Raw genomic sequence first — 27,914 nt, forward strand, 5'->3', positions numbered from 1 at the left:
GGTTTATATTATCTGAGATATAAAATAAGTTTTTGATTACATATAAGAAGTTCAACTATCATAAAACATAATATTTAACATCTTCAAGAAAAATTAAGGATGTTCATATTTACATTTTCCCTAATCGACGATTAAAAATTTTGGTATTGAATAAACCCTAAAATCAATTGTAAAAAACAAAATAACGAATAATTAAATAACATTAATTTTTCATATAATGTAGCGCTAATGTAGTGCGGCGTTCAAATTTTGCTACAGTTTTAAGTAAATAGCTGTTAAACGAACAAGTGAATCTAAATAAACTTTTATACAAATATTTATTAGAGTTTTATTAGTATATATATAAAAAATTTGATTTAATTTATAATGCTACTTTCTTTTCAAATTTGTAAATAAATATTAGGAAACACTATTTTATAAAAATCGATGCAAAAAATCAAATAACTTTCGAACCAATAAGAGACTTTTGAGATTTATCAAATTTTGATTTTATGGACAAAGAAGATCTCTTATTAATTGACAACTAGTAGGCGATTGCGTTTCTGGATTGTAATAAGCAATTCAATTTTACAAATATTCGGTTTGATATTTAGCAAAGTACCGCAAAACTATTATTGAAAATGATCTCATTACAGATCGAAACGTTTGCGAATATTTATATGTAATTACTTGTGTTTTTGTATTTATGTTTTTGATCAGATAAAAACTTGTTACCTAGTTTGCCTCAGTAGGTTTAGTTATCCAGTTTCTGCAATGATTACCAATAAGAGAATTATGCTCTAATTTTACACAAATACTCAAACGTATAGTAATAGAACAATTTATGAAATTTTTATATTTTTAGTAATGCTTTGAGATGTGACGCATACATTCTTAATTAAAAAATAAGACATTCTTTTATGTTTAATTTATCGTATTAATCACATCGTATTTATCAAATTTCTAAAAACTGCAATTATGTTATGCCTAGCTGTGTCGCTCGTATCGTTCATTAAAGCAAGTTTATACAAAATTTTACAAATTTCACAAAAAAAAAATCTTATTGATCAATAAAATTATTGCTTGATTGAATAAAATATGTAAAATTAATCTTCTTTCTAAATTGTTAAGCTGTGTCCGCTTTTGTAATAATATTTTTACTTAACTGTTATTTTCCAAATCGCTAATTTCACTTTTATCATGGAGGTGTTAATATTTAACATTTAACGTTAAACTGTATCATAAATGTATCTAAAACGTACATCAACACTTTCTAATACCGCGTATTATCTTAAGTGGATCCCTAATTGTAGTTTAACAATAATAACGCCCACATTGTCCGTATCGCTTTCCCACTCGTTATGCAAAATGTAACTTACCTCCATGAAGGCAATTAGAAATTAGGGCAAACCGAAAGTGAAATATTGTTTATTATTTATTTTATTTATTTGCTTAATGAATGTATCAACAATCAGCGAGAATTAGAAATAAATCATACAGCAACCTATTTATTTATTTACAACTTAAAAATAATACAACAAAAAATATACAGTATATGTATGTATATATAAACAAACTGAAGCTTTGAAGGGTAATATTTGTTAACAATAATGTTAGGTTTAATTTAATTCCTATATATATATATATATATATATATATATATGATGACTCAGAATTATGGCTATGCCTTTCATTTAAAAATTTGATTACCATTTTGGTTCTTACTTTTTTTACCTTTTTACTTTATTACTATTTCGGTTCAAATCTTCTTTCTCAAGAGATATTGAACAAATGAGATTCGAATAGATAACAAAAATTCAAATAAAATCTATAAAATTTTAATTAATTAATTAACAAAATATATGAATTTATATAAGAAAAGATTTTCAATTTGATCAAAGAATTCACATATCAGAAAATGACGTCTTGAAATAATCTATTCTGTGTGCCATGTAAGTAAAAACACGATAAATAACACATATAGCTTTCAAACAATAATACGATATTTCTTATCAAACACAAATATTAATATATTTCTCTCGTTCCTTCATTTTTCATTATAAAATGTAGTTTTATTTCGCAAACGATCAGTCTCCAAGCTTATTTCGATTTCTCAAAACCAATTATCCTTGCCTCGTAAAAAATATTCTCTTTAAAGATTTTACAAATACTTACAAGTTTAAACGATGACAATCATTTCAAACTAAGTAATTTTAGAAACACAAATAAGGCAGCGAGAACATAGCTATATCTATTCAAACTTTTTTAATAAACAGATAATTTTAATCGATTACATGATATTAACGTACGTTAATACATGCAAATACACGTGCAAATGACTTTTTTAGTTTTTATATGTGAAGGATCGTAAGCTATTTTGGGGATATCATTGCGCATTATACATATCATGACTAACATGCAAATGCGTAAACATTTAAATGCGTAAGAATGCACTGCCTAAAATCGATTGTGCCTAAAAGAAACGCGCTATTAATGGATAAATTATCAAATGCTACTCGACTTCGTTTTCGAACCCGCGCTCCCCCAATACTTCGATCGCCCCGCTGTCCTCTTTATCTCCGTCGTACTACTCATCGGTTTCCATGTCGTCGTCACCGTCCTTTTCGTGGTGCTATTCGGCTCCGTTCCCTTCAATACGAATGTCGGTTTTTTCATGATCAAAGGCCGCTTCGGCAATTGCAGCCTTTTCGTGGTATTTTTTTGTCTTATGGACGCTTCAGACGTGCCGCTTATCGACGATCTTTCCGTTGTACTGCCCGCCATCGATTTCTCTAAAGTAAAATTACTCATCATCGATTCAATCAATGTTGTTTTATCTTCGATTAATTTCTCCGGCGTATTTTTAATCTTTTTAATTAATAGCGATTTCTCTGTAGTGCTGTTCGTTGCAAAAGTCCTCTCGGTCGTCATCACCAACGGCTGCGGTTCTTCTATCCAGCTCATCACGGTGACATTCGGTCGCGATATTTCAACCGTATTGCTCGCCGATCTTGGCGTAATCATAACCGGTTCGATATAGGCGGCCGACTGCGGCTGCTCCCTCACGAACTTGACGGCGTCTTCCGGACGAGATGTCGAAACGATCGATTCCGTTTGCACGCATTTACCCCTCTTGTCTAAGGACAAACATCCTGTATTTTGAGCTGCCGCTAAAGGGGGGTTGCGATGTTTACTACTTTGACGTTGATCGACCCTGCCCATCTCGATTGTGCTCGGCGTGGTGCTTCGCGAAACCTGTCTCTGGCGATTAAATGATTGTTGCTGTTTCGTGACGGCCTCGTGCTGATTAAGGTTGGCAACCTTCGCCAAATTGGCGAACGCCTTCTGCCAGTCCACATCCTCGGACACGAGCATAAGCGGCTGCCACGTCTCGTGAGCGTTGTCCGCGTTCTTCTGTAAATTCAATTCGCTCTTCTCTCGTTTCACCTTTCCCCATGTCACCTGCTCGATCGGCAGCACACCGCGCTGCGGGGTGTTGCGTGTCGACGAGCCTATCTCGTTGACATCGGGCAAATTAATATTGGGCTGTTGTTGACCCGTAGTGTATTCGAATACTTTATTGGCGTGATGATTCTTCGGAACTTGCCGAGGATCGAGAGGATAAGTCGGCGGATCTATGATATGAAGTGCATTCTGAGAACTTGAACCAATTTGGAGCGCCTTGGCGCCGTTTTGCGCCCCGTGAGAAGTCGCGTAAGAGCTCGACGGTGGTGGAGCGGCCGGCTTCTCGTGAGGACTCGTATAGATGGTGGGGGCACTGAAAAGATCGTTCTGCTTGACGTAAGAAGTGGAGCTCGGGGCGTTGTTGAACTTGTTTTGATTCTGATAAGAGATCGGGTAAGAGCTGGGCGGGGCGTTGCTAAACTCGTTTTGCTTCTGGTGAGTGGTCGGGTAAGCGTTCGGGATGGTGTAAGGCTGATCGTAGAATCCCAGATTTGCCGCGTTAGCATTGCCCGCGTACTGCTCGTACGTGCTCGACTGCAGCGAGCCGGGAACGGTGAGACTGTCGCTGGGCACTTTGTATGTGTTCTCGTTAGAGCTGGAATCAGTCGGTTCCATCGCCGAGAGCGGGTACAGCGGGGCGATCTGCCGAAGGGGCAGACGGTGCGTGCTCAGTTGATACCAGGGTTGTAAAATATCCTTCGAACCCTGCTCGTTCTCCGTCGCCTCGTTAATTATCTCCGTCACATGTCTCACGGCATCATCTTCCGTCTGATACTGATAATACAAGTGGTTCTTGTCGCTTTCCGCCTCACTCGCAGGTACCACTTTAACAGGCAATACATTTTCCTTGTTGATTTCTCGAGGATTCTCCGGAGGACGCTTCAGTTTAGTCGCAGGTTTAGGTTGCGGCCCTCGACTTTTACCGACCTTTACGTGGCTGACGTTTCCGGGTAACTGAATCGATTGATGACGATTGGAGGAACTGAACTTCGTGTCACTCGACCCGGGAAGTTTGTTCAAAAGCGTGACAGAGGGATCGACGTAAGGTAGATACGGTAAGCTAGAATCGTGTTCCCGTCCTGCAATAATCTCCTCGTTAACCACGGGTACCGGTACTTGCGTTACGAAGCGCACGTTAATGTGACTTTCGTCGACCGGTTCCATCAGGCGTAAGTAGATCTTGCGCTTGGACCCCGGCATATGGATGGGTCCGACGATCGGGCCCAACTCCTTCTTAGGCGGGTCCAGCAATTGATGCAGTATGTCCACGATGGAATCGAAGACATTCTTCTTTGTGTGGACCCGATACACAGGCTTGATGTAAATCGGCCCTTCGTCGTGCACTTCCGGGATCGCTTCCTGAATTAACTCGTGGACTTCATTTTCGTTCACCTCGTATGTTGATCCGGCGATCGAACGGACTCTCAAACGTTTTACCGGACGTCTCGAACGATCGGATATTGGACCACCCCCGGAACGGGGATGTTGCTGTTGGGGTTTAGACTGGGACTCGTGGACCTTCTTTTGATAGGGCTTCTGAAAAGTCTCAATTTGTCCCTGTGATTGAGACTTTCGCAATGTGGAAAATACATCGGGACGAATCTCAGGGATGGGATTTAACTCGACTTTACTCGCTGTAGCATCGCCGAGAATCGATTCTTCTCGCGACCTTGTTCTCTTTAGCCTGGAGAATAATATACAATAATATATAATGCATATGTATTATTTACAATAAAAACGAAAGAATTGAAATTGAAAAACGTATGTTTTACTGCTACTATTAAAATATTGGTCAATAATAAAAATATTATATTTTTATCTTATACTTTTAAATCTAATATTAAATCTAACATTCATGAATTTAGAATTATATAAAAAAGAAAAAAGAAACAAACTTTTATTCAAGAAAAAATTTATTTTTTTTAATATAAATAATAAAAAACAAAGTGTTGTTATCAAAAGTCTACTTACCTATTCAAATATTGAATTTCCTCTGTAGATACGATGGATGTTGATAGATACGCACAGACCTATATATAATCATACATGAACATACATATAGAAACATAAAATATATTTCTAATTTGTATTATAATATATTATATATATATATATATATAATGTATTATGTTTTAAAATGTATTGTTTATATTAACACTAGTTTTGAATTGAAATCTTGGGACCATTGTCTGAAGAAGAGTAATCATTTTCCGTAGTTTTTAGATATTGAATATGATTTTGGTTCTCAAATTACTTTATCACAATTTTGCGATTAAATTTGCAAAAAAGACTATTTTAATGTATTTTAATTTATTATAACAACAATATGTGACATATTGTAATGAAGTTTTATTACAACCAAAATTAAATATAATATTAAGACTTTCAGTCCTTAAAAGAAATTTGTTGTATAAAAAATATACTTATGACTCTAATTGATTTTGAAATTTATTACCTCAAACTTGCTTATATAAGGCATTAAAGTTCTAGTAAATATTTTTTAATTTTTTAAAATTAGTTAGCTTTCTCAAGTTGCGCTCTAAAATTGTGTACAACAGTTTTAATATCAATGCGTCCAACTAAATTTGCTAATAATTCAATATAAAAAAATTGATATGTAATAGGAACTTTTCTCGCACGCACGTCTGCGAATTTTGGATTTAAAGTAATGCCAGCACTCTAAAAACATTGAAAAATCCGACGTAATGAATTCCCAGTTGCAAACTAAACTACAATTAATTCAAAATTCAAAGAGTCCCATTTACATGTTCTCTTGGCAATTCTTTTTATTACAAAGATCTTTTATTCAAATTAATCAACATTAGCATCACGATCTTTGAGTTCAATAGACTGTTAGTGATTTTATTAAGTAATAATTTTAGTACAAGTATATCGCTAATTATTTTAACCAACAAGAAAGATAATTAGATAAAATAAATATCTGCTACTATGGAACCCGTTGTTCGTTGTGAACAACGTATTTTAACGTTTTTAAAATTTAATTCAAATTATAAAATTTTTCTTTGAGTTCGCGAAATCTTAAATCTATGTAATATTAAATCAATGAACAATAAATCTTCTTTTTGTATTGTAATATTGAAAATAATGCAAAAAAATGTGCCAAAACTTTAACTATTGCCAAAAATTTAATTATTGTATTGATGAATATTAAACATTTAAATTTATTTTAGTTGCACACTTTTTTCTGCGCTGGACTCACATTAGCTTCTTTGTCTGTTCATTTAGAAAAGTTAAAAATATTTTAATAAATAGCTACTATTTTTAATTGCCCTTATTCACGTGTATCCTTGTGTTCACTATTATCGAACAAAATATTATTGACGAAATCGCGGATGATGTTAGCGGACGATCCGTGTCGTTTCGACAGTAATCTCGACAAATTCATGCAATTAGTCACGTTGGTTGTAATTTCGACGTTCACTTTTGTCACTGCGAAGACAATCATTCGCTAACGAATTGTCTTCACTCACCGTAATAAGACACGTGATCCTCATATCGTCGCTCGCACGAAATCCCGGTCACCTCACCGATCTACTGCGAAGACGACTGTTGGGCTGCAATGCTGCCCACCTCTTTTAAAGCTTCTCCCGTAGCTATTAGAGCGGGGTCCGTGCCGAAGCTAACTTGATAACGCATCTTGTTAGGCGTATGATCCCCAACACATATGCCACACTATGGCGCTCACGAGAGCCGGGCGAGTAACGGGAGTAATTCGTTTTCTATATTTCCTTATTGTTATAAGAGGTATATATCACATAGTTTCTAAATTGCAATTGGATCGCTACGACTACTAGACAAACGTGTTTATTGTGATATATTGAGCAAGGTTTCACTTTCGTCCTCACAGAAGCTGTCTTTTGTCCTCGCAGCTTCTCTTCAAGTTGCATACATGTCGAAATATCTAAAAATAAAAAAGTCTTTTGCAAATTAAATCATTATCCAGTTTATACATCCTTCTTGATATTTTATTTCTGTCCTTTATACAGATTACACAGATTACACAGAGAAATGATTAATCTTCTTTTCTATATATGTGCTCCATATATAAAATTGATGTTATACAGATAAAGAACGAAATGAACCCAATGATCGCCGACAAGAACGACCGACATTTTACAATGAAATATTAATAAAATTATACTGTATCCTATTAATAACAAGAGCAGATTTCTTTTATTTGTGACACATTGTTTTGTTATAATGTTTTAATAAAACTTCTATAAGAGAAAACCTATGTTTATATAACATTTTTTTCTCATTTTTTATTCATAGAACATTTTGACTATTAAAATCTGGCATAAGGGGCATCCTATAAACATATAAATAATTGTAAAGCACATTACATTGCACGCCCCTAAATTTCAAGATTTAAAAATTTACAAAAGTATTTCGAAAATTCGAAAGTTTAATAATCAATAATCAAATTCTTGCTTGAAAAACTAGGGAGTTGTTCATTTTTAACAAATGCAGAGATAAAAATTCGTACATACACGTAACGCAAAAATACATTTCTCAACAAATTTGTGTGGCGTTCTAACATCGCTGTCATGATAATTGCATATGGAAACATATCGTGCCAATATGTAATGAAGATAAATCTTCGCTGTTGAAATCCTCCTCAATTTTTTCAAATTAACGCGAGAGCAATCGTAACAAAGGCCATTGGCTTAACGAAAGAAAAATCATTTGCCATTTCAATTGTGTGAGTTTACCCTTTCCAGCGTGAAGCGCTAAGTTTCTAACACATCATCTAAACATGGAAAGTTGTTTGTCGAACCGCCAGAACTGAGTCGCAGCGGATTCCTATCATCGACGTGTCAATAGCAATTGTACGTCATTGCTGCTCAATTGGGTAGAAATCCGTTTAATTAATTGGCACAGAAGTTGGAGCAATTCTGATATAATTCCACATATGGAATCGCGTTTATTCGAATAATTATACTGATCTCGCGAGAATGGTCGCGAACGGAAAAGGCGTGGTAACGGTGTAGATTACAGATCAGGTTTGTAAAAAAATCCGTGGATTAATGCAAGAAGAGCCGACATTCCGTGCGAGACGGTTAATAATATCTAATCTAGCAGCAAATCAGTTCCTTCGGATATGATAAACCAGTCTTGTACCAAGAGCAGCACGTACAAGCGGTCTTACTCGCTCGTATAATCAAGTAACTATGTCTTACATAAATTTTTATAATGATTCCTCTCCTGATAAGATCAGCACTTCTAGATAAAATTAGTACATACTTTCTCACTTGTATATAGTTCACATATATATTGCATATTTATATATATTATACATATATACGGTGTCTCAAAATCACAGAATACTTGAATTTGAATTAAAATGGTTTATCAATTAAAAATCGATTTCTTTGTAACAAATTCGATGAATGTCATCATTTTATTATTTTCTAATTTTCAATATATTTTTAGGATTTTTGGAATTTTATATTTCATTAAAAAAAGATCTAAATGATATTAAATACTATCGATTTTTCTAAGGCCTTTGAAAAACTCTTTAATCCTCGATCACTAATTATTCGGACATTATTTTAATTATTCTCTTATGCAATATATTTAAAGAATTTATAAAATAATTTAATAAATTCAGAACATTATCCGATTACGTATTATTGAGTTTTGAATATGGCTGACAAATTATTTGGATATCCTTTTTTACGCGCGTCTAGAATTCATTTAAAATTAAGGAAATTCCAACCAGTAATTATTATCTGATCTAAAATGATTTATGATGGGAAATTTATCAGCTTGATCAATTCAATCAATTTACACCTTTGCCGACGTGAGGTAGATCTCGTAATTTAATTCAGTGAATGCGTCGACCATTAATCATATCATTGCGACTGAGTTGATTCATCCGTATTTTGTTAGCGTTGCTTGAATGCAGTTTACATTCAGCTTTTTAACAAAATTAATACGGGATATGGGATTTAATTGAAAAACACAGATGATCCGAAATGTATATTTTATTTTTTCATAAATCAAAATATCTGTTTGAAAAGAAACGTCAACTATATAAATAATTGTTGTTAAATTTGAAATAATTGTAAATTCGCGGTTTTTATTTAAAGAAAATGATACATGTGAAATCTTCTTATGCATAAACACTTTCAGTTTGTACGCTTGACTAAACAAAATGATGCAAATCGCTTTAACCGCTAACTGCCAGACATCCACGCATTCCTGCTCTCCATATTTCAACGATAACCGCAATTCGTGATGAAAGCGTCGGTAATGCTTCTGGCATATTCAATGTTCCTTCGTTTTGATTTTATTAATTATTCACGATACTTCAACTGAAGTTGAAACGGCGTTTCCCGTCGAAACGAAATCCATACGCCGCGCTGTTGGGCGCGTCAACCAGCGCGGGATTTCGATATTGATGGAAGGATCCGTGAAGATGGGGCGGTCTCACGGCGTTTTGCTCCTCGTCTTGCGTGCCTTTCAAATAAAACGCCTCGAACTGACCCTCCGGCAAGAGAATATCCTTCAGGGACTTGTCCTCTGGATCGTATGCCGATGTGAGGATAATTAACGTGACAAAAAAGCAAAAGACCTGTAATAATGCTATCTTCATCAATTCCTACCAACTTGGAACACGAAAGACAATTGCTTGTAAAGATCACGGAAAGAACGATTTTGTTGGAAGGTCTAAAAATTTTGCTGAATACAGATCTGAAAATAATTTTTGTTGAAACAATCAAAATAATTTTATTGCAAAGTTAAAAATGATAAGCATTGCTATAAAATATTTTGATATTCTAGCAATCGGTTTGACATTTCAAAATTATTTTGATTGCTGAACAAAAATTATTTCAGATCTGTATCCGGCAAAATCGTTCTTTCCGCGTAAATTAAAAGAAATTAATAGAAATACAGACTGTAAAATTACAAACATGTCGAAACTCCGAAATTGAAAATTGATTGAAAAATCAAAGGTTTAATTTAACGAAATAAATTAGCAATAAAAAATAATACTATAATAAAAAAAAGGATTGATTGCAGGGATCGCTCGTAATAAGTATTTGTTCAGAATATGAAAATATGTTAAGTTGGCGATAATTCGATTCAACTAAAAACTGCATGAAGATATTTTAATTACAGCACAACTCTAAAGTTTCTTGAAATAAAGATAATCCAACAGCATAATTGATAGCTGTAGCGATTTATTTCTACTTTTATAACAGTTTAACTATTTACACGTACAATGAATCGTTTTGCGATCATTGAACATAACTTGACGTGATACCAGATGATAATTTTCAGTTAATAGTAAACAATTATACGTACCAATAAAATGTTTCGGCCGTTCCATATCATTATCACTTTCCGTTCCATTTCTCTGATGATATCTCTCGCGCAATCAAGAATACTAAAATGACAAATAGTGTTTAAATGACGATTGTCAATGTAACTCTCTCGACTGTTTGATGAAACAGGGAAAGCGAAATCCGGTCTCCGCAAATTAATCGCACGCTATGCCACGTGACAAATGTGTTTATAATTACAATTTATTAGCTATAAAAAAAATTGTACTTGTTCATTCATACGCGCACTTGCGCTTGGTGCTAATGAGTAATGACTATGAATACGTGGAATGATATAATTTAATGCTATGTGCGGAACGTGTGCATCACCTCGATTCGCATGAGATAAATCTAGACTAAAATGCATCCTGTGTATAATATACCAACGATACATCCTGTATAATAAATATATACATGTGTACGTGATTTTATATAATAAAAGGCCTTGTTATATTAAAAACAAAATCTAAATACGAGATGATAGTTAGTTAAAATAATGAATAACAAATCTATTAAAAGCGGAAAGAGAGAAAGAGAGAGGGGAGAGAAATGTCACTACTTATTGAGTGCTCTATATAGTATCTTCTCAAGCGCTAAAAACATTACAGTATTATAGCATAGCGTCGTAAACGAAATAATAAGATAATAATAAAACATGATACAAAGTAAGAAAGTATATAAGAAAAAGAAAGATATAAAATAGACAAGAAAAAAAATAAAATAAAATAAGAGAGCGACAGATTAACTAAATCTTTTAACAATAAGATTTAAAAAATTTGACTTATTCTATTTTCATAATTTATTTATAAACATTAAAATGTAAACATATGAATAAAGTGTAACAGTTTGTATGATGTAATCATACGGATATTTTTAAAACCAGTTATTCTTTTCATAATAGTCTTTAGCTAATTTGGAGCCGAGTCTTTCCTTAGCGAAAATGTCAAGGTATCAGTAATTTTCGACTTATGAACGATTGTGAGAAAGAATAGCTTTCTGCGAACTAAACTTCAGGATACTATACTACTTTATACTAAACAGATAACTATGTTAAATTCTTCGGTTAATCTTATAGACGGAACTTTCTTTGATGGAATTACTTTAATCCTGAAACTTGATTATGAAGATATATGTAAATAAGATAAAATGGTGCAATGAACGACGATCTTTCTTCGATATTCTGAGGAAAAACCGATTCCAAGTTGATCAGGAAATCTATCGTTACGAAGAAAATCATTTAACGGTTTTTGGAGCACTCTTATTAATGTTGATCGCGATGTGCGTCATTTTGAACGTGGATATCTAGAGTACGCCCGCTTTAAAATCGCATTTTTACGGTCGCTCTCCATTCCCCGTTACGTATGTGCACGTACCTTAACCGTTCACCTATTGCGAAACAGGCCGTTAACGAAATGTAATGCCTTTCGCAGTTGCGCGGCCGACTGTTATTGTTCTAGGTAATCGTTCCAAACACGCGAAAGCAATAATACAAAAATGTAAAAAAAAAATGTCTGAAGGAACATCCGGGAAAATATTAAAGTGTCTCTCTTAATCTCTCTTCACGGCGAATTGCGTCCGAGTTAAACGCTGAAAAGCGATTACATCAAATCGTCACGTACTCTTCAATCGACGTGAAATCCGTATTTTTTATAAACGTTTAATTATACGTTGTAATTCTGTATCTTAATAGTATGTGTAGTTATATATTTTAATTACATTAATGATATTGAAACGCAGATCACGAGAGAGAAAAGCTGTGCTTTCCTTCGTGTACGAGATGAGAACTATTATTCCACGCAGGAGAGTCGTCGAATCTCAATCGTTCTCGCATTCCCGCGTCGGGTAAGAATTTAATATTTATAGCTATTTGTACCGCGCTACTCGCATCAGATCATAGATATATGCTTCGCGAGATAAGCCATCGGTAAGTAAATAGCCGTAAAACGGCGATTACACAGTGTCCAATTAGGAATCACGAGATGATCCGCGGAGCACGAAAGCGAAAGTGTTTAAGCAAGGCGTGACGAAACGAAGCGCGCACGCCGCCGCGGTTCGTCGAACCATCTCGCGAATTAAACGTCTAAACGAAAAGAATGTACGTCGGGTCAATCGCACTTTGTGACTTAGAGATAGTAAACCGTCCTTTCATTCTCTGAACTCTATACAAAAAAAATATTTTTGTTCAAGATAACAACTACATCCTACTTCAATAAATAAAAAAGAATGCGCCTTTCGCGGAAACTCAGTCGGAAAAACCAGTTTCGTCGGTTATTTGGAGCGGCTCGCCATTCTCTTTAGCCAATCTCGATGTTTAACAATTAAAAAATAATAATAAAACAATAAAACAAACAATAAATAAAAACTTCTTAATACAAAACAAGCATCGTCGATAAGCTTATTGTCGGTAAAATTAATTCCATTCGAGTGCTAAACACACCTAAAATTTCACTTTGGATGATTCATAATTCTCGTAACAGAATTCTGTTCATTATAATTTTATATATACCCTAATATACAAAAAATATTTAAAAAATCTAAAATACACATGTATGTACGAAATATGTATTAGAATATATCTATGATAACTTCGATATAACTTCGATTAACGTAATCGATAATTAATTTCTATCTATGCAATTATATCTCTACAATTACAATTAATAGTTAACATGGATAAAATTCCTAATTTTGTGTTATTAAAGATTGAAGATTATTAAATTGGAAACAACAAATTATTAATTACAAATTTTAACAAATTCTAACACATTGTTAAACACTTCTGTCGATTGAATGAATCGCTGATTAAGTTAGTCGGCAAAGTTTGATCAAAGTCATCCATGGTTTATTACACAAAAAGACGTGGGCGATTATTCTAATATCGCTTTAAAATTACAACTTTTTTATATGATTTGTAAGAACATCAGAAACACTCTTTCGCTATTGCCTAATATAAAATCGTAAAACACTGTGCAAATATTTCAAGAAATGCATTAAAAACGGCACGAAGCATGAGCTGAAGCACATAAATCACTCGAGATTAGAGTGGTATTGTAGGATTGAAGTGTATATTGAAATGAAATACGCGCGGGATAGTCAACTTGATGGATTATCGTTTTGAACATAAGTTCTTAGAAAATTGGATCTATGCTGGAAGTAACTGTTTTCCAAAACAATAATACAGTCATTACCCGCATGATATACTGAAAATTTCATAACATTTATAGAAAAGTGTGGAAAAACAGTTAGCCAAGTGGTATCAATGATAACAATGTAGTATGCATATACACATTATATACATATACATACATACACATATGCATATATACATTTAAAGTAAAGCTTTCTCCCTCCCCTCCCTCTCTCTCTCTCTCTCTCTCTTTCTTCCTCTGCGCTTAAGAGGATTTATCCTGGAGCGCATAATAGCGATATCATATCATATCATATCTCTCTCTCCATTTTTTGTAGAATATTTTTTATATTATTATCTATAAATTTTGCAAATTGCATAGCATATATATTGTACAAGTTTGATATTATATAATCATACATTTATATTTAAAATTAATTATACAATTTGAATTACAGAGAGAGAATTTCCTTTTAAAATTTATCCTAAAAATCATATTAATCGTAGGACAACATAGTATTTCACAAATTTTACTTTGCACTACAATAAATTTGTTATAGTATATAGTAAAAAATATAGTGAAAATTACATAAAATTCGTCGAAATACTATATATTATCCTACGATTAACATGATTTTCGAGGTAAATTTTAAAATAAAATTCCGTGTAGGAAAGTATAGTTAAAAATAGGGGTATGCATATGTGTACGTATGTACAAATATAAAAACCACAATACATATTTGCACATACATACCATACATATGATATATGTATGTACATGTATGTATATCAAAATGCACGAGAATTTGGGACTTACAAACTTGGGATTCTGTCCCAAGTTCCGAATTACGAGTCGTCTAAATTAGACTTGAACAAAACAGTATTTCTGGGAAATCGCACGCATGAGGAGCTTCTGAAAAAGACTCACCGTGGTATATCGCCGCGGAAAAGTGAAAGCCAGCGAACGACAGCGAGCGTCAACGATGGTGGCAGTGGCGCGCGTGACAGATGCGGATTTCGATCGTCGACCGCCTGGCTCCCGGCCTTGTCGTGCCCGCGCGTCCGTCGAGATGGAAACCACCGCCGCCGCCGCCGCCGCCGCCGCCGTCGCCGCGCCGTATCGCGTATCCCCTCGTCCGCAAAAACGGAAGTCGATGAAAGTGGAAAACGGGGCCCGACCGCGAGCGCGCGCGCATTCGTTTTTTTACCGCGCTATTGGCGGCTGGCCAATTGGAGAGCAACGCGCGCTTCGCGGATCTGATGGACACGCATATCTCCGTCGAGCGGATAAATCGCCTTTTTTCTGCTTGATATATATCGCATTTTTTAGGCACACTTTACTTCTGCAGCGCCTCTTTGTACCACCGCCGGATTCAGATTACGATGCCGCGGGATCGAAGATATAATTGAATGTAACTATGCGACTTTAATATACAAGAGATATCATCACGACCAACAAGAAACATTTCTGTTCTTGTCATGAAAAAAAAAAAAAAAATTGTCGGGGGAAAGAAAGTTCCGTTTAATTCGCTTTTCATTAGAATATAATGGAGAGGCAAAAAAGGCTATAAAACAAATATAGATCCAGTTAAAAAGAAGATACGATAGACGGCTTTCTGACGCGGTCTAGTGTGAAGTATAAAGACCATAATTGCTTCGATAATAAAAACAGAGACAAAAGCGATTTAAACATATTTGGAAACTTGAAAAATGGATGTACCAACTGACGATTAATATGTTATTTATATGTTATATTATAATTATATTTAATAAATTATTATTATTAATAATAATTATATTTAATAAATTATTATTAATATCCTGTTAATAATTAGTGTATTAGTAGCATAACTTATTAATATTTAAACATATAATTTTTTTATATACAATATATTGATATATAATATAATATGTTAAAATGTCACATATCGATGATAGTAATAGAAATAAAAACGATTAAAACAGTTTCATTGAAAACTTAAGAAAATAAATTTAACTATTATTATTAATAATATAATAAATATATAAATTTAAATACATTATTAAAAATATTATGTATACGAATATTTTCAAATATTTAAATATTAATATTTTTTAATTATTATATACTTTAATATTAATCATTATAATATATTGATATTTTTGCCATCAGAATTTGAAATAATATAATTGGATCGAGAGTATTGCGACACATATTCAATCATAAAAGATTAATAATGTAATTAGTCATTACTTATGCAAACTTTTACTTTTGCAAAAGTAAAGTTGTCCGCGGACAGATAAATTTATGGAGCTGTGATTCTGGACTCGCGCTTTATGCATTTCGTATCGCTTACGCGGCCGTTGTCCGGATCGAGAGATTTAATTTCTTATATATATATATATGATATAAAATATATTTACCCAGACCTTTCGTAGAGAGCGAGGATAGAAAGCGATATGGAGAAATCACTGCTGTGCAAATTAAAATGCTAATTATCAGCGATCCTTTTCCTAATAGTAGCCAGTGGTACCGCCGCGCGACTGATCGCTCGTTTCCAAGTCAAGCAGGGAAATCTTGCTTGCGAGTGCACGACTAACAAGGGAATATCGTCGGCCGACGTGGCTCACGTGAGCTTCGGATGAAACTGCGTAGATGTACGGTGCGAGGCGCCCGAATTAATTATCTCTGGAAAAACTCGAATTTAAAAAACATGAGATTCACGCTTTAATTCGTCATAAATGCCAAGACAAATTCTTTTTGTATTTCGCATTTACTAGCAAAAACATCACGTTGAGAGTATAAAGGGATCGGAAATACATATAATAATCATTATATTATTTTATTCAAATTCTTTTTTATGTCATTCATATTATTATTTTTCTTACTTGAATAGAGATTCAGACAAAGGATGAAATTATCAAGCTTTTTTTTCAATTCATCCCTGAAGATCAATCTTTATTGTTTCTTACAAATACGTTTTGTAATTCGATGTATTTGAAAAGCGAAATTTTGCGACACAAAATCTTTTCTACGATATGCATGATAAACGATAAGAAAAATTTTGCAACGTTACCTCTTTTGTATGTGTATTCATGGCACTCTTAAATTTTCATGTGTTTATATAAATATAAAATATAGTCCAGTCTCGAAGTAGAAAATGAAAATGTCAAAGAACCATTTCTATTCGATATCATATACAATTATTGTATTTATAGGGATTATAGTTTTCTTTTATCAAGATAATCATTAAAGTACATTTTAGAAAAATGTTACGGTTCTTTGGATAAGGTATTACAATATAGTTGCCAGAGCCGTTTTTATCTAAGGATGCAAATTTAGGGCTTATCGACAAACCGTATTTTAAAAAATCGATAGAAGCAAAATAATAATACATTTTGCAATTCTATAAATTTAAATAAACTATGTCGTGTACAAAAGCATATTCCAAAGCGACATTTTTTTACGTTTGCAAAATATAACAATATATACATAACACGAAAAAATTAAAAAAAACGCTACATAAATGTAACAAAATTTTTCTTTTAAATACAATGGAATCCTGTATATTTAAAATCAAAATGTATACAGCACTCCAATACTATTGTTTCTAGAAATGAAGAAAAGGTAAATTCGATCCTGTTTTCGACTCACTTTTTAAGTACTTTCCTAATGCTATCATAGCAAAAAATTCGTACAATATTTGGATAGTAGTATAAAATTACAAATTCACAAAAAAAGATGTAAATATACATTTACATATATATATATACATATTTATGTGTATATACGTATTATATATTATGTATAAATAATATATATATATTATTTATATTATACAGGTCATTTTCGTGACAACGTTCATGTACAAATAGAGCGGATTAAATTAAAACGAAAATTCCTGTGCCGTTTTACAATTTTCATAACAGTTAACGAGAAATTAATTTATAAAGATCTGCGAATCCGCGCGACAAGAGACGGCGCTTCGTTTACGATCGCAAATACGCTGCAAGACTTGGAGGGAGTGTTTTGTAAACAATGTGTTGTTCGTACATTTTTTTTAGATCTCCATTGCCATATCACTCGCCTAGAAATCATAAACAGTGGAACATCTCTTATAAATTGATTTCGTTAACTATTGAGAATCGCAAAATACAGGACTTTTTAATTCAATTTAATTCGCTCTATCTGCACACAAGTGTTATCACAAAAATGTACCCTGTATATATAATATATTCGTTCTCACTTACCTCTTATATCTTATAATTGCAAGAATTGTTTTATATATATTATACAAATTATATACACTACCGTTCATAAATTCGGGAACACTTATGATGGGTACATTTATGATTTTTCATAGGTCACATAAAATCTCAGTGAAGAAAAATCGTAAAGAAGTTTTCAAAAATCTAAATCTTTTTAAAGAAAAAGCTGTAAATTTGTTTTGTAATTATGTTTCTATATTTTCTTCGTAATTTACATAAAATTAAAAAAATTTATATTTTCTTTTCAATATTTTTGTTTTATTTTGAAGCGTTATAACTCTTAATAAAACATCATTAGACAAGAATTTACGAAAAGTTAGTTTGAAAGACATTCTAAGTTTTAAAATAGTTTTTAAAAAAATTGATGCGATTTTCGCAATATCAAATTTCTTGTATAAAAACTTATTTTTACGAAATGCTTTTTAATTTCGAAATTTAAGAGTTTTCAAGAGACAAAATTTTTGTTGGCGTTATAATGTTCTCGATTTATAAATTTTTTCAAATTTTTAAAAGTCTTTTCTAGTTTAACTTTTCCTATGATGCGAGAAAATTGCAAGTATTTCCAAATTTATAAACGGTAATATATATGTACGAAATTCGTTGATAAATATATATGAAATAAACCGATAATAATAAATAAAATCTTTACAAAAAATGTAAACAGTCAATTACTATTATATTAAATATTGCGCAAAACATTAACTTTCAATACTTTTACTATCACAAAAAATATATATTTTTTTTTCATAAACAAAGATCTGAAAATTGATATATAAATAAAAAAATTGATTACGCGAGATTGTATGTACAAAATTTTCAATATCGCAGACTGAACAGAAATCTTTCCTTACATGTGTATAGAATAATCCTAGAAATTAAGCAAAATTCTCTTGTATCTATTTTTCTTCTTTTAAAGAAGAGTTGTAGTCCGTCTCAATTTCAAGAATCAGCCTGTATTCTAATCGAACATCATTTAGTACTTAATATATATATCTCTTAAATATTCCTCTATATGTATAAGTCATGGTTATACGTATCAAAATATAATTCAAACAGAATATAGATAAGAATCTAATTTCGTTTTTGCGTTAGGAGGCGAGGTAAAGGGGGAAAACCAAGCTATCGAAAATCTTCCGAAAACCGCTTGAATGGATTTCCATTTGCTATTGCGAACCCATCTAGCTTCCTCCTTTTTAAGTTGTTCTATACCCTGTAAGAGGTAATACATTTCGATAAGTACAAATCGCAACCTCTTAACGCGTGAAAAATAACGATTATTTTATATACATACAGTCTCGTCATTCCAAATAGCTTGCAGTTGCGTGCCTAACATCACAGCAGTAAAAATGGCAAATAATAGTGCCTCGAATGCCAGAAATAACAATAACACCACCGTCGCCGGTGGATTGAATGTGGAGCATTCTCTCCATTCTTGCCTGACGCACGTGGTAAATTGTTGTATACACAGAAACAGGGATTGCAGTGATATGCCCGCTATATAAAACTGAAATAAAAGCAAAAGAGAAATGGGTCCATGTTATTATACAAAATATTTCGATGCATTTGAAATGCATCAATTTGATCATTCTTTGTAAAGAACCTAGAAGGAAACTATATGCATGTGCTTTATAAAATTTTACTCACAGTAAAAAGTACGAAGTATTTTTGATTATTCTCTCCTACGCAATTGTTAACCCATGGACAATGGTGATCCATTTTCCTGATGCATCTGCAATTGCAGCACAGTGTAATCAGTACATTGGCTCGATATGTATTACAAACGCAAGCTCGTCTAAATGCCGAGCTGTGATAGTCTGTAGATTAATTAGCTTTAAACGCATAGAGTAAGAATAAAAGAGAGTGCAAAAAAACAAAATCAACAGGAGACAGTATATATAGGTGGCAGAAATAAATAGATATAAGGAAAGATAGATAAATGGGGAATAAGTAGCAATAAGTAAGTAGTGATTTATGTAGAAGGTATGGATAGATGAATGATAAGCAATTATTGTAAACCGAGTCCCCTTTTCGGCTTGTAAATACGCTAAAGCGAATAAATTTTATTCTACAAACGCAATTTTTCGATTCTAATCACCTTTGGCAAACGGAGCAATGATGAGCTCTATCAGGCTTAATAGAACAACATTTTGGACACTTAAAAATAACCTGTCCATCTCTAAATCCCATTTGTTGTATCATCTCTTTCGTTGCATTACCTTTCGGTACTGCACCCTGAAAATGAAAAATTAAAAAAAAAAGGCTTAACTCATGTTACGTAATACACGCTAAATCTGTAGCAATAAACAAGATTGCGTTATCTCAATTACCGGATCTGTAAACATGGTTCTTAGGTGCGAAGCAAAGGCCAGGAATGCTAGAGATTGGAAAATGGCCATATTTAAACTGGAATATAATGTATTTATCGTCGGAATAAGAATCACTGCCATCACTACGAACTCTGCATAGATTATCAGTAGCCATGTTAATACTGCGCATATGATGCCACATATATCCTGTAAATATATAAACATAGTTACATTAATGTTATATATTGAAACGACAGTGTAACTTTTAGAACGACCTTGCCAAACTTCAATTAACTTAATTGATGATCAATTCAACCGGCAATTGTTTAGCAAAATTTCTAATTAATCATATGTAATATAATCATATATAATTCATCGTTCCTAATCTAATCTTTCGATGTATTACAAAATAAAAGATTGGTTTAACTTCAAGAAATTAAGGCTGCCATAAATAAATTATAAATAACTAAATAGTGCCTATGCAAGCCGACACGTTGACGTGTAATATTTTTTATTGTTATAATATCCAGCCAAAAAAGATTAGTTCCTCAATCTGTGTTAATAGAACAGTGCAAGTGTTGCTTGATAAATTGTTAATCAAGTTAATCAAGATCATCCTCAAAGAAACATAAAAAATCGTAAGATTCCTTGCCTTAATACACCAGAGCTTTCCACCGCAACATCTATTGTGAAAGTCTTTCTCCCTGTGAAAGGGCATGTAATCGTAATCCATTGTTGAAACAGCTGTTCACTGAACTACTGTATTCCTTATAAGACATAAAGGGTAACCACCTCCACCTTTGTACACACAAAAATCTGCAATCACATGCCTGGAAAAAAAAAGAAAACGATGAAAACTGACGTTGCAAATGATATCAACCAAGCATTCGAAACGATTTTTGATGGCTGAATGGAGCCCGAGCTTTATTTGCTCAATGTGAGGAAAGATCACTTAATGCTAAGATAAACGTCCACAATCTTACTTATCAATGATAACATCAAAGTGAAAATTAGACAGCCACATTTGTCCAAGATGAACATTGAGAGTTTGTCACGCTGGCTCAAACGGAGCCGAAACAGAGTTTGTAAAGTTATCGTGTATTGTTAAGCGCAATTGTATCACTGGTTTAAAATCCCATATGAATTTGCGCACTGTTTACGCCGACTCCGTATAACTCCTGCGTAATACTGTTTTTTTTAAGAGACCGTACCGTTTGTTTTCAGGAGTCCGTAATTTGTTTAATCATTTGATTTATCCAAGATGAGAACGTGGAGTACCCGCGGAGACGACAAACGTCAAGTCTCTCTTTCTCCTCCTCTCGGGAGATGTAAGTTATACGTACAGTAAGGCTATAAATTGAAAATACTTACATCACGGTGCAATGACACGCGTCCGCGAGGAGTAACAACGTGCGACGTCTGCCGTCATAACGTTCTGCATCGCAGCGTCGCGGCGGGACGACGAGTGCACGACGAGCGTCCGCGGCGCGTCGGGACCAAACTCTCGGACGTAGCCACCCGTGCGCGATCGTGCGACGAAGTGCGCGCGGCACAAGGTCTGCGTACGACGGCGTGGCGGCGTGCAGTCATAAATACATGAATGCCACTCGCTTTACTTCCCGAATCGCGTGAGCACACGTATCAGGCCAGGCCGCGTAGAAAACGAAATCAACCCCCGTATCTCTAACGACACCAGCCCGTCCTCTCTGTCGCTCTTCCCTTCCCCACCTGACCCGACCATCCGTTATCGCGACTTTGAGAGCCCATGTGGACACGAATCTATCGCGGAAAGAGACGCCATCTGACGAGCGCATCGATCCTGATCGATAAAAACGAAGATTGATCTTACCAATTCGAATTCGCGCAAGTATGTATACAGATTAATTAAAATTAAAATTATATGTATAATTAATCAAATTGTCCCAATCAGCAGACAATATTTTTTAAAATGTTTTTTTTAAACATTTATTTAATATAATAATATATAAATAAATATTTGAAAAATATTTAAATAACATTGTTTACTGCTAATTGGGCTAATCTTTAATTTGCAATTCTTAATTTCAATGCATAATAGTAATAGAAAAACTGATATAAGTTTTAATTAAGGAAGTTAACTGAGGACCAATCGAACCTCAAGGTAAAGCTCTTCCAAGCAAATTTCACGAGTCAACGCTATATAGAAGTCGATAATAAAACTGTAATATTTTCGAAAATTTTTTTCATTTTTTAAATATGAAATTGTTTCATCCGCATTTCGTTATTATTTATGCTTTAATTCTGGAAAGGGATTTTCAAATATATAAAAACAATTAATTGATTAAATTTTAAGGTCAGCTGTTATTTTGAAAGTATAACTGCAGCACTCGTCTACTTAAAATAAAATAAAAAATATATATATTTAGAATTTGACAGAAGCAAGATGAAAAGTTTTCAGGACTCAAATAAAAGAAAAACGTAAAGTAGGAAAAAGTCAAAGGTATAATGTGATATATTTTTCGATTCCTACTCTGATTTCTTTCCTAATTTCACATATTCAATTCCTTATTCCTCTCAATTCTCTCACCGTGCCTGAGCCCTTATCAACGAGCCCTTATCTCGTCGGTATATTTAGTGCAGTCCAGGCTACTGTAGTGCAGCAAAGTTCCTCACATAATCTGCTCATATCTCATCGATATCCGGTATCCTCATTCCATTCCTCTCTTCTGATGCGATATGTAAACGCCGATAGATCTCGCCGCGCGCGCGCCACCGGCGAGTTTTGACAGCGCACACAGGCGGTGCGCGGAGAGGGGCGAGGGGGCGAAGGGGGGGAAGGGGGCGCGTGCGCGCGGCCATATTGGCTACTTGTGACTTTCGGGAGGAACGAGTGAAAAAATAACCCAACTTTTCTCGGTCTCTCGTGCACACGCAGGAAAATGTTGCCCTGGAGAATTGTCCATTGATCCGTGATACGGCCGATCCTGTCCAGGACGTGACTGCGGCGTTGCGCCGGGGGGTTATCTCACCGTTCCAACGAAGACTGGTCCCTTATCCTAGAAAATGGTGCGTGTGTTCGCCTCCCACCGGGTGCCACCAGGCCTCCGGCCTACCGTAACCCGAGACTCCCGGATCCGGCGCCGGGAAAATCCCCGTCGTCCTCCATCCTTACCTCCCCCCTTCCCCTCCCCCTCCAGTGATACACGGGTTTGTTTTTCTTTCTAACGCTTTCGTGAATTCTTCCCACGCAGAGCTTCTTCGGTTTCGGTCAGTCCGCCGACATAGAGATCACGTTGGACGGCGCCGAGACGCGAAAGACCGCGGACATCAAGTCCGAGGATGGCAAGAAGGAACGGCACCTGCTCTACTACGACGGCGAGACCGTGTCCGGCAAGGTGAGATCTGCTCCCCGGAACGTCGACCCCGAGAGTCGTCAATCGTCGGTCGGCTAACGTGGTTCGATAGGCCCGAAACGTTTACACGCTTGCATGCAACATATTGAATGCACCAGGCTTGCTTGCCCAGTAAAACTCGAACGAATACTGTATTTCCGTTGCATGCATAGATTTTTTTTCGCTTGTAATATAATATATCTAGGAAATTATCAGTTGTTTAAAATATCATATGCCATTTTATGATGATTAAAACATGGTTGTCAATTTCTACAATAAGATGACAGAGTTACAGTGTATTTGTTTTTACCGATTAATTTGCCATTAATTTATTACATAACTACAGAGAAATATCTGTGATACATGTCGTTAGATGCGATTTATCTTGTAGCACTAACTCTTTGATTTCTGTATTAATTAAACTTGTAAGATATTCCTCTTAATATTTGTAATGTTGTATCACATATGTTTCTTGTGGTATAAAATTTGTCACACTAAATCAATGCTTGCAGATCAATATCAGCTTGCGAAAAGCTGGAAAATTAGAGCATCATGGTGTCAAGGTAGAATTTATTGGACAAATTGAGCTGTATTATGACAGAGGTACCCATCATGAGTTTACAAATCTGGTAAAAGAACTGGCAAGGCCAGGGGAACTAACACACAATACGGTGTATACATTTGAATTCCCAAATGTCGAGAAACCATTTGAGAGTTATACCGGCTCCAACGTACGACTAAGATATTTCTTGAAAGTGACAATTGTACGAAGAATTAGTGACATTATTAAAGAACTCGAATTAGTTGTGCACACTCTTAGTTCCTATCCAGACATGAATAATCCAATTAAAATGGAAGTTGGAATTGAAGACTGTTTGCATATCGAATTTGAATATAATAAAAGCAAGTAAGTCACATTTGGGCTCTTCCGATGATTGGATTTCCTAAACATATAATAACCGTCTGTCTTTTCAGATATCATTTGAAGGATGTAATTGTTGGCAAAATATACTTTCTTTTGGTTAGAATAAAAATAAAACATATGGAGATAGCAATCATCAAACGGGAAACTACAGGCTCTGGTACGTTATAGATAATTTATATTTATTGCATAAGTAGTGACAGTAATTAACTATAATTTCGGCAGTTTTGTACGCATGCAACATTGCATGGTTTTTTTTTTTTTTTTTTTTGCAAAATTGGAACGCAAGTTTTGGTTTCCCAGGAGCTTGTCCACTGCGGTATTCGTGGTACTATGGCAATAATTAGAATACATGTTTGCAGGTCCCCATACGTTTACCGAGAACGAAACCATAGCGAAGTACGAGATCATGGATGGCGCACCCGTTCGAGGGGAGTCCATTCCCATAAGAGTGTTTTTGGCTGGGTACGATCTGGCGCCTACGATGCGCGATATTAATAAGAAGTTTAGCGTTAGATACTATCTGAATTTGGTTCTCATGGATGAAGAAGATCGACGATACTTTAAGCAACAGGTGAATTATTTGCATATCATATCTTTTTCTAGACTTTTTGAAAGCACATTTCTCTTTCGTACGTTCAAAATGAGAGTATTATTTTATATGGACTTCTTCCTTGCATCTTCATTTTACCTAAATTTAAAATTATATTTCTTTTTCGTACGTTCAAAATGTGAATATTATTTTATGTGCACTCTTCCTTGTATGTTCATTTTACCTAAATTTACAATTATATTTCTTTTTCGTATGTTCCAAATTAGAATATTATTTTATATGCACCCTTCCTTGTATATTCATTGCTCTTCGTATTTTGTTCAGGAGATTACATTATGGAGGAAAGGTGAGAAAAGCAGAAAGTCGCAAACGGCCTCGCCGCACATGCCGTCGCATTTAGTATCGGCTGAAACCGGATTCCCGCAAGGCGCCGCGCAAAACGGCCCGCCATCGGCGCCGCCTGACTCCGGTCAACTGCCAACGAACAACGTCACGAACGCAGAGGATGCTCCAGCGCCAATCGAGGGCATGACGCGGGAGGAAGGTGACGGCGAGGGTGAAAAGGAAGGCGGTCCAGAAAGTGATTGAGTCTCCGCATAGTTCTGTCCCTGGTGCCAGTTATAGCCCAGATTAGTTGAGAACGTTGAAATATGGTTGATGAATGCAACAAAGGAATTAGGCTTGAAGGAAGAGTCTCCTTTATCGCGTTGGGAGATTTGTTTTTATTATGAAAAACAGCGGGATGCGTAAAAGGCCTGCTAGCAAAGTTGTAAATATTTTGGATACCTTATATATATATATATATAATTGAGAACGAATGATTTGTAACTAGTAGAATACCGATCAAAATTATAATACTGAGAAAATAGATTTAAATACAGGGAGGATCTTTTTGTCATTTTGAAAAAGGGATAATTTTGACATTATTTCACGTGCCGATATTGCAAACGAGTATAATACGGAACAAGCGGTATAGGTATTTCCTGAATGGACGGCTTACTAATCAAATATTAACCAACGGTACATTTTGCAAAACATCTGGGTGTTACAGTGTTCTAAATGTTTTATACAGACGAGATTGTGCCCACTGACCCGCCCACTATGTAATTCTGAGAATCCGAAGTCTACGGCAGCGCCATGTTATGCAAAGAGAAGAGAAAGAGTTTATAAATACAAAATGGATATATACTCACAATGGCTGCCCCATATTAATCCGTTCACCTAGTCTACGAATACTACAAACGAAAACACGGGAAAGCTACTTGCTTGTGTGTACGTGACGCATGTTTTTTAAAATAGTTTACATATAAACACACGATGCGCCTCGAGCGAAAAAGATCGCACTTATTTTTAGAACGAGTTTGTACAAAAAAAAAAAGAGAATAAGGATGTCGATTGTTGTGCACGACACGAGTTGATAGATTACCTTCGGCTTTTGAGTTCAGCGCAAAACTGTGCGTAAGGACAGTTTCATAACATAGAGAGTTTTATATGCAGAAGCGTGTGCATTTTGCATAAACGTCAATCTTCCAAACAGACACAAATTACGATGTATCTGCTCAAGTTGATATGCCTTTCTGAACACGAGAGTGGACTATGATATAGATTAAATAATGGGGTAGCCGCCTCGTGTATTTATAAATATATAAATATATATACATACATATATATATACTGCAGTATACGTGTGTGAGTATATATACATATGTAAGACTTTTCATTCTGGCAATAATGACTAAACTGGCTTAGGTGTGTTCCAATAAATCGTGGCACATCGGTCAAGCGACATCCCGTGAAAGAATAACGACTGTACGATAAATTTTTTTTTTATTGATAATATAGTTTTTGAGAAAGTCGATTTCGAATGTATGAAAGTATTGTCCGTTATACGAATCGCTTCTCGAGGACTAAGAGATCAATAATGAAAGTTCATTTTGCACTATTTCACTTGACTTTTTTTTCACGGGAAATTATCCATTCGACGATTGTACCGCGATTTACTCAATATTCTGTATGTATATGTAAACATACACGTATTTACATATTGTAATATCACAGACAGTCGGATGCGGACATATATTTCTCTCCATCGCTGCGGCATTGCGAGATGCTGCTAGCGATGAGGGTGATACTGCTGTAAAAGGGGAAACCTATCGTTTTGTACTGTTCTATATCATGGAGGTTTGACTGTATAAAAAAAAATGTATTAAGGAAATGCATAATATTAGATTATATATATATATACATACATAGATACATACATGTATACAAGTAACTTACGTTAGAAATTTTCTTTCGTGTAAGTTAAAGCCTTTCGTAGTCCCATACCTTTGTTATTTGTTAATTGTAGAGAATGAGAATTATAATAATTATATAAAAAGGAAAGGTGAATGTTAAGGAGGAGGAAGGGAATGTGTACGTAAGAAGAAGCAGAGGAAAATTGGTGAATTATTTGACATGTCAAATATGTGTATGTGTATACATATGTATATATATGTATATGTACAGGTATATACATATTGTCATGCAGTATGCAACTAGTTGTATATTTTAATGCCTATATATATATATGAATATATTGTATACAGTGCGTA

The 27,914-nt window shown here is 34.5% G+C and overlaps 4 protein-coding genes across 5 annotated transcripts; 1 reads left to right on the top strand and 3 right to left on the bottom strand.

Annotated features, from left to right (window-relative positions):
* Positions 1–1,631: 1,631 nt before the first annotated feature.
* Positions 1,632–7,085, bottom strand: LOC105448664. The gene is made up of 3 exons (XM_011687364.1): positions 6,936–7,085; positions 5,416–5,474; positions 1,632–5,128 (listed from the first exon to the last, which is right to left on the bottom strand). The coding sequence occupies exons 1-3, from the start codon at positions 6,957–6,959 to the stop codon at positions 2,485–2,487; spliced, it is 2,727 nt and encodes a 908-aa protein (XP_011685666.1). The 5' UTR covers positions 6,960–7,085; the 3' UTR covers positions 1,632–2,484.
* A 2,442-nt stretch (positions 7,086–9,527) lies between these two features.
* LOC105448665 lies at positions 9,528–16,463 on the bottom strand. Of its 2 annotated transcripts, none has more exons than XM_011687366.1 (3): positions 16,324–16,463; positions 10,777–10,858; positions 9,528–10,042 (listed from the first exon to the last, which is right to left on the bottom strand). In XM_011687366.1, exons 2-3 carry the CDS (start codon positions 10,822–10,824, stop codon positions 9,779–9,781), a joined length of 312 nt encoding a protein of 103 aa, XP_011685668.1. In that variant the 5' UTR covers positions 10,825–10,858; positions 16,324–16,463; the 3' UTR covers positions 9,528–9,778. The 2 variants fall into 2 exon arrangements, with proteins under 2 accessions (XP_011685668.1, XP_011685667.1); XM_011687365.1 differs by lacking the exon at positions 16,324–16,463 and adding an exon at positions 14,849–14,980.
* Positions 16,464–18,825: 2,362 nt separating this feature from the next.
* LOC105448666 (palmitoyltransferase ZDHHC3) lies at positions 18,826–22,215 on the bottom strand. Its single transcript, XM_011687367.1, has 7 exons — positions 21,846–22,215; positions 21,127–21,304; positions 20,496–20,681; positions 20,264–20,400; positions 19,813–19,897; positions 19,460–19,672; positions 18,826–19,378 (listed from the first exon to the last, which is right to left on the bottom strand). Exons 2-7 carry the CDS (start codon positions 21,205–21,207, stop codon positions 19,217–19,219), a joined length of 864 nt encoding a protein of 287 aa, XP_011685669.1. The 5' UTR covers positions 21,208–21,304; positions 21,846–22,215; the 3' UTR covers positions 18,826–19,216.
* Positions 22,216–23,284: 1,069 nt separating this feature from the next.
* On the top strand, positions 23,285–27,457 carry LOC105448667 (vacuolar protein sorting-associated protein 26B-like). Its single transcript, XM_011687368.1, has 6 exons — positions 23,285–23,519; positions 23,705–23,848; positions 24,358–24,752; positions 24,821–24,927; positions 25,130–25,341; positions 25,645–27,457. The coding sequence occupies exons 1-6, from the start codon at positions 23,517–23,519 to the stop codon at positions 25,906–25,908; spliced, it is 1,125 nt and encodes a 374-aa protein (XP_011685670.1). The 5' UTR covers positions 23,285–23,516; the 3' UTR covers positions 25,909–27,457.
* The last annotated feature ends 457 nt before the right edge of the window (positions 27,458–27,914 follow it).

Source organism: Wasmannia auropunctata, unplaced genomic scaffold (genome assembly GCF_000956235.1).
Source record: "Wasmannia auropunctata unplaced genomic scaffold, wasmannia.A_1.0 LD336083.1, whole genome shotgun sequence".
NCBI lineage: Eukaryota > Metazoa > Arthropoda > Insecta > Hymenoptera > Formicidae > Wasmannia > Wasmannia auropunctata.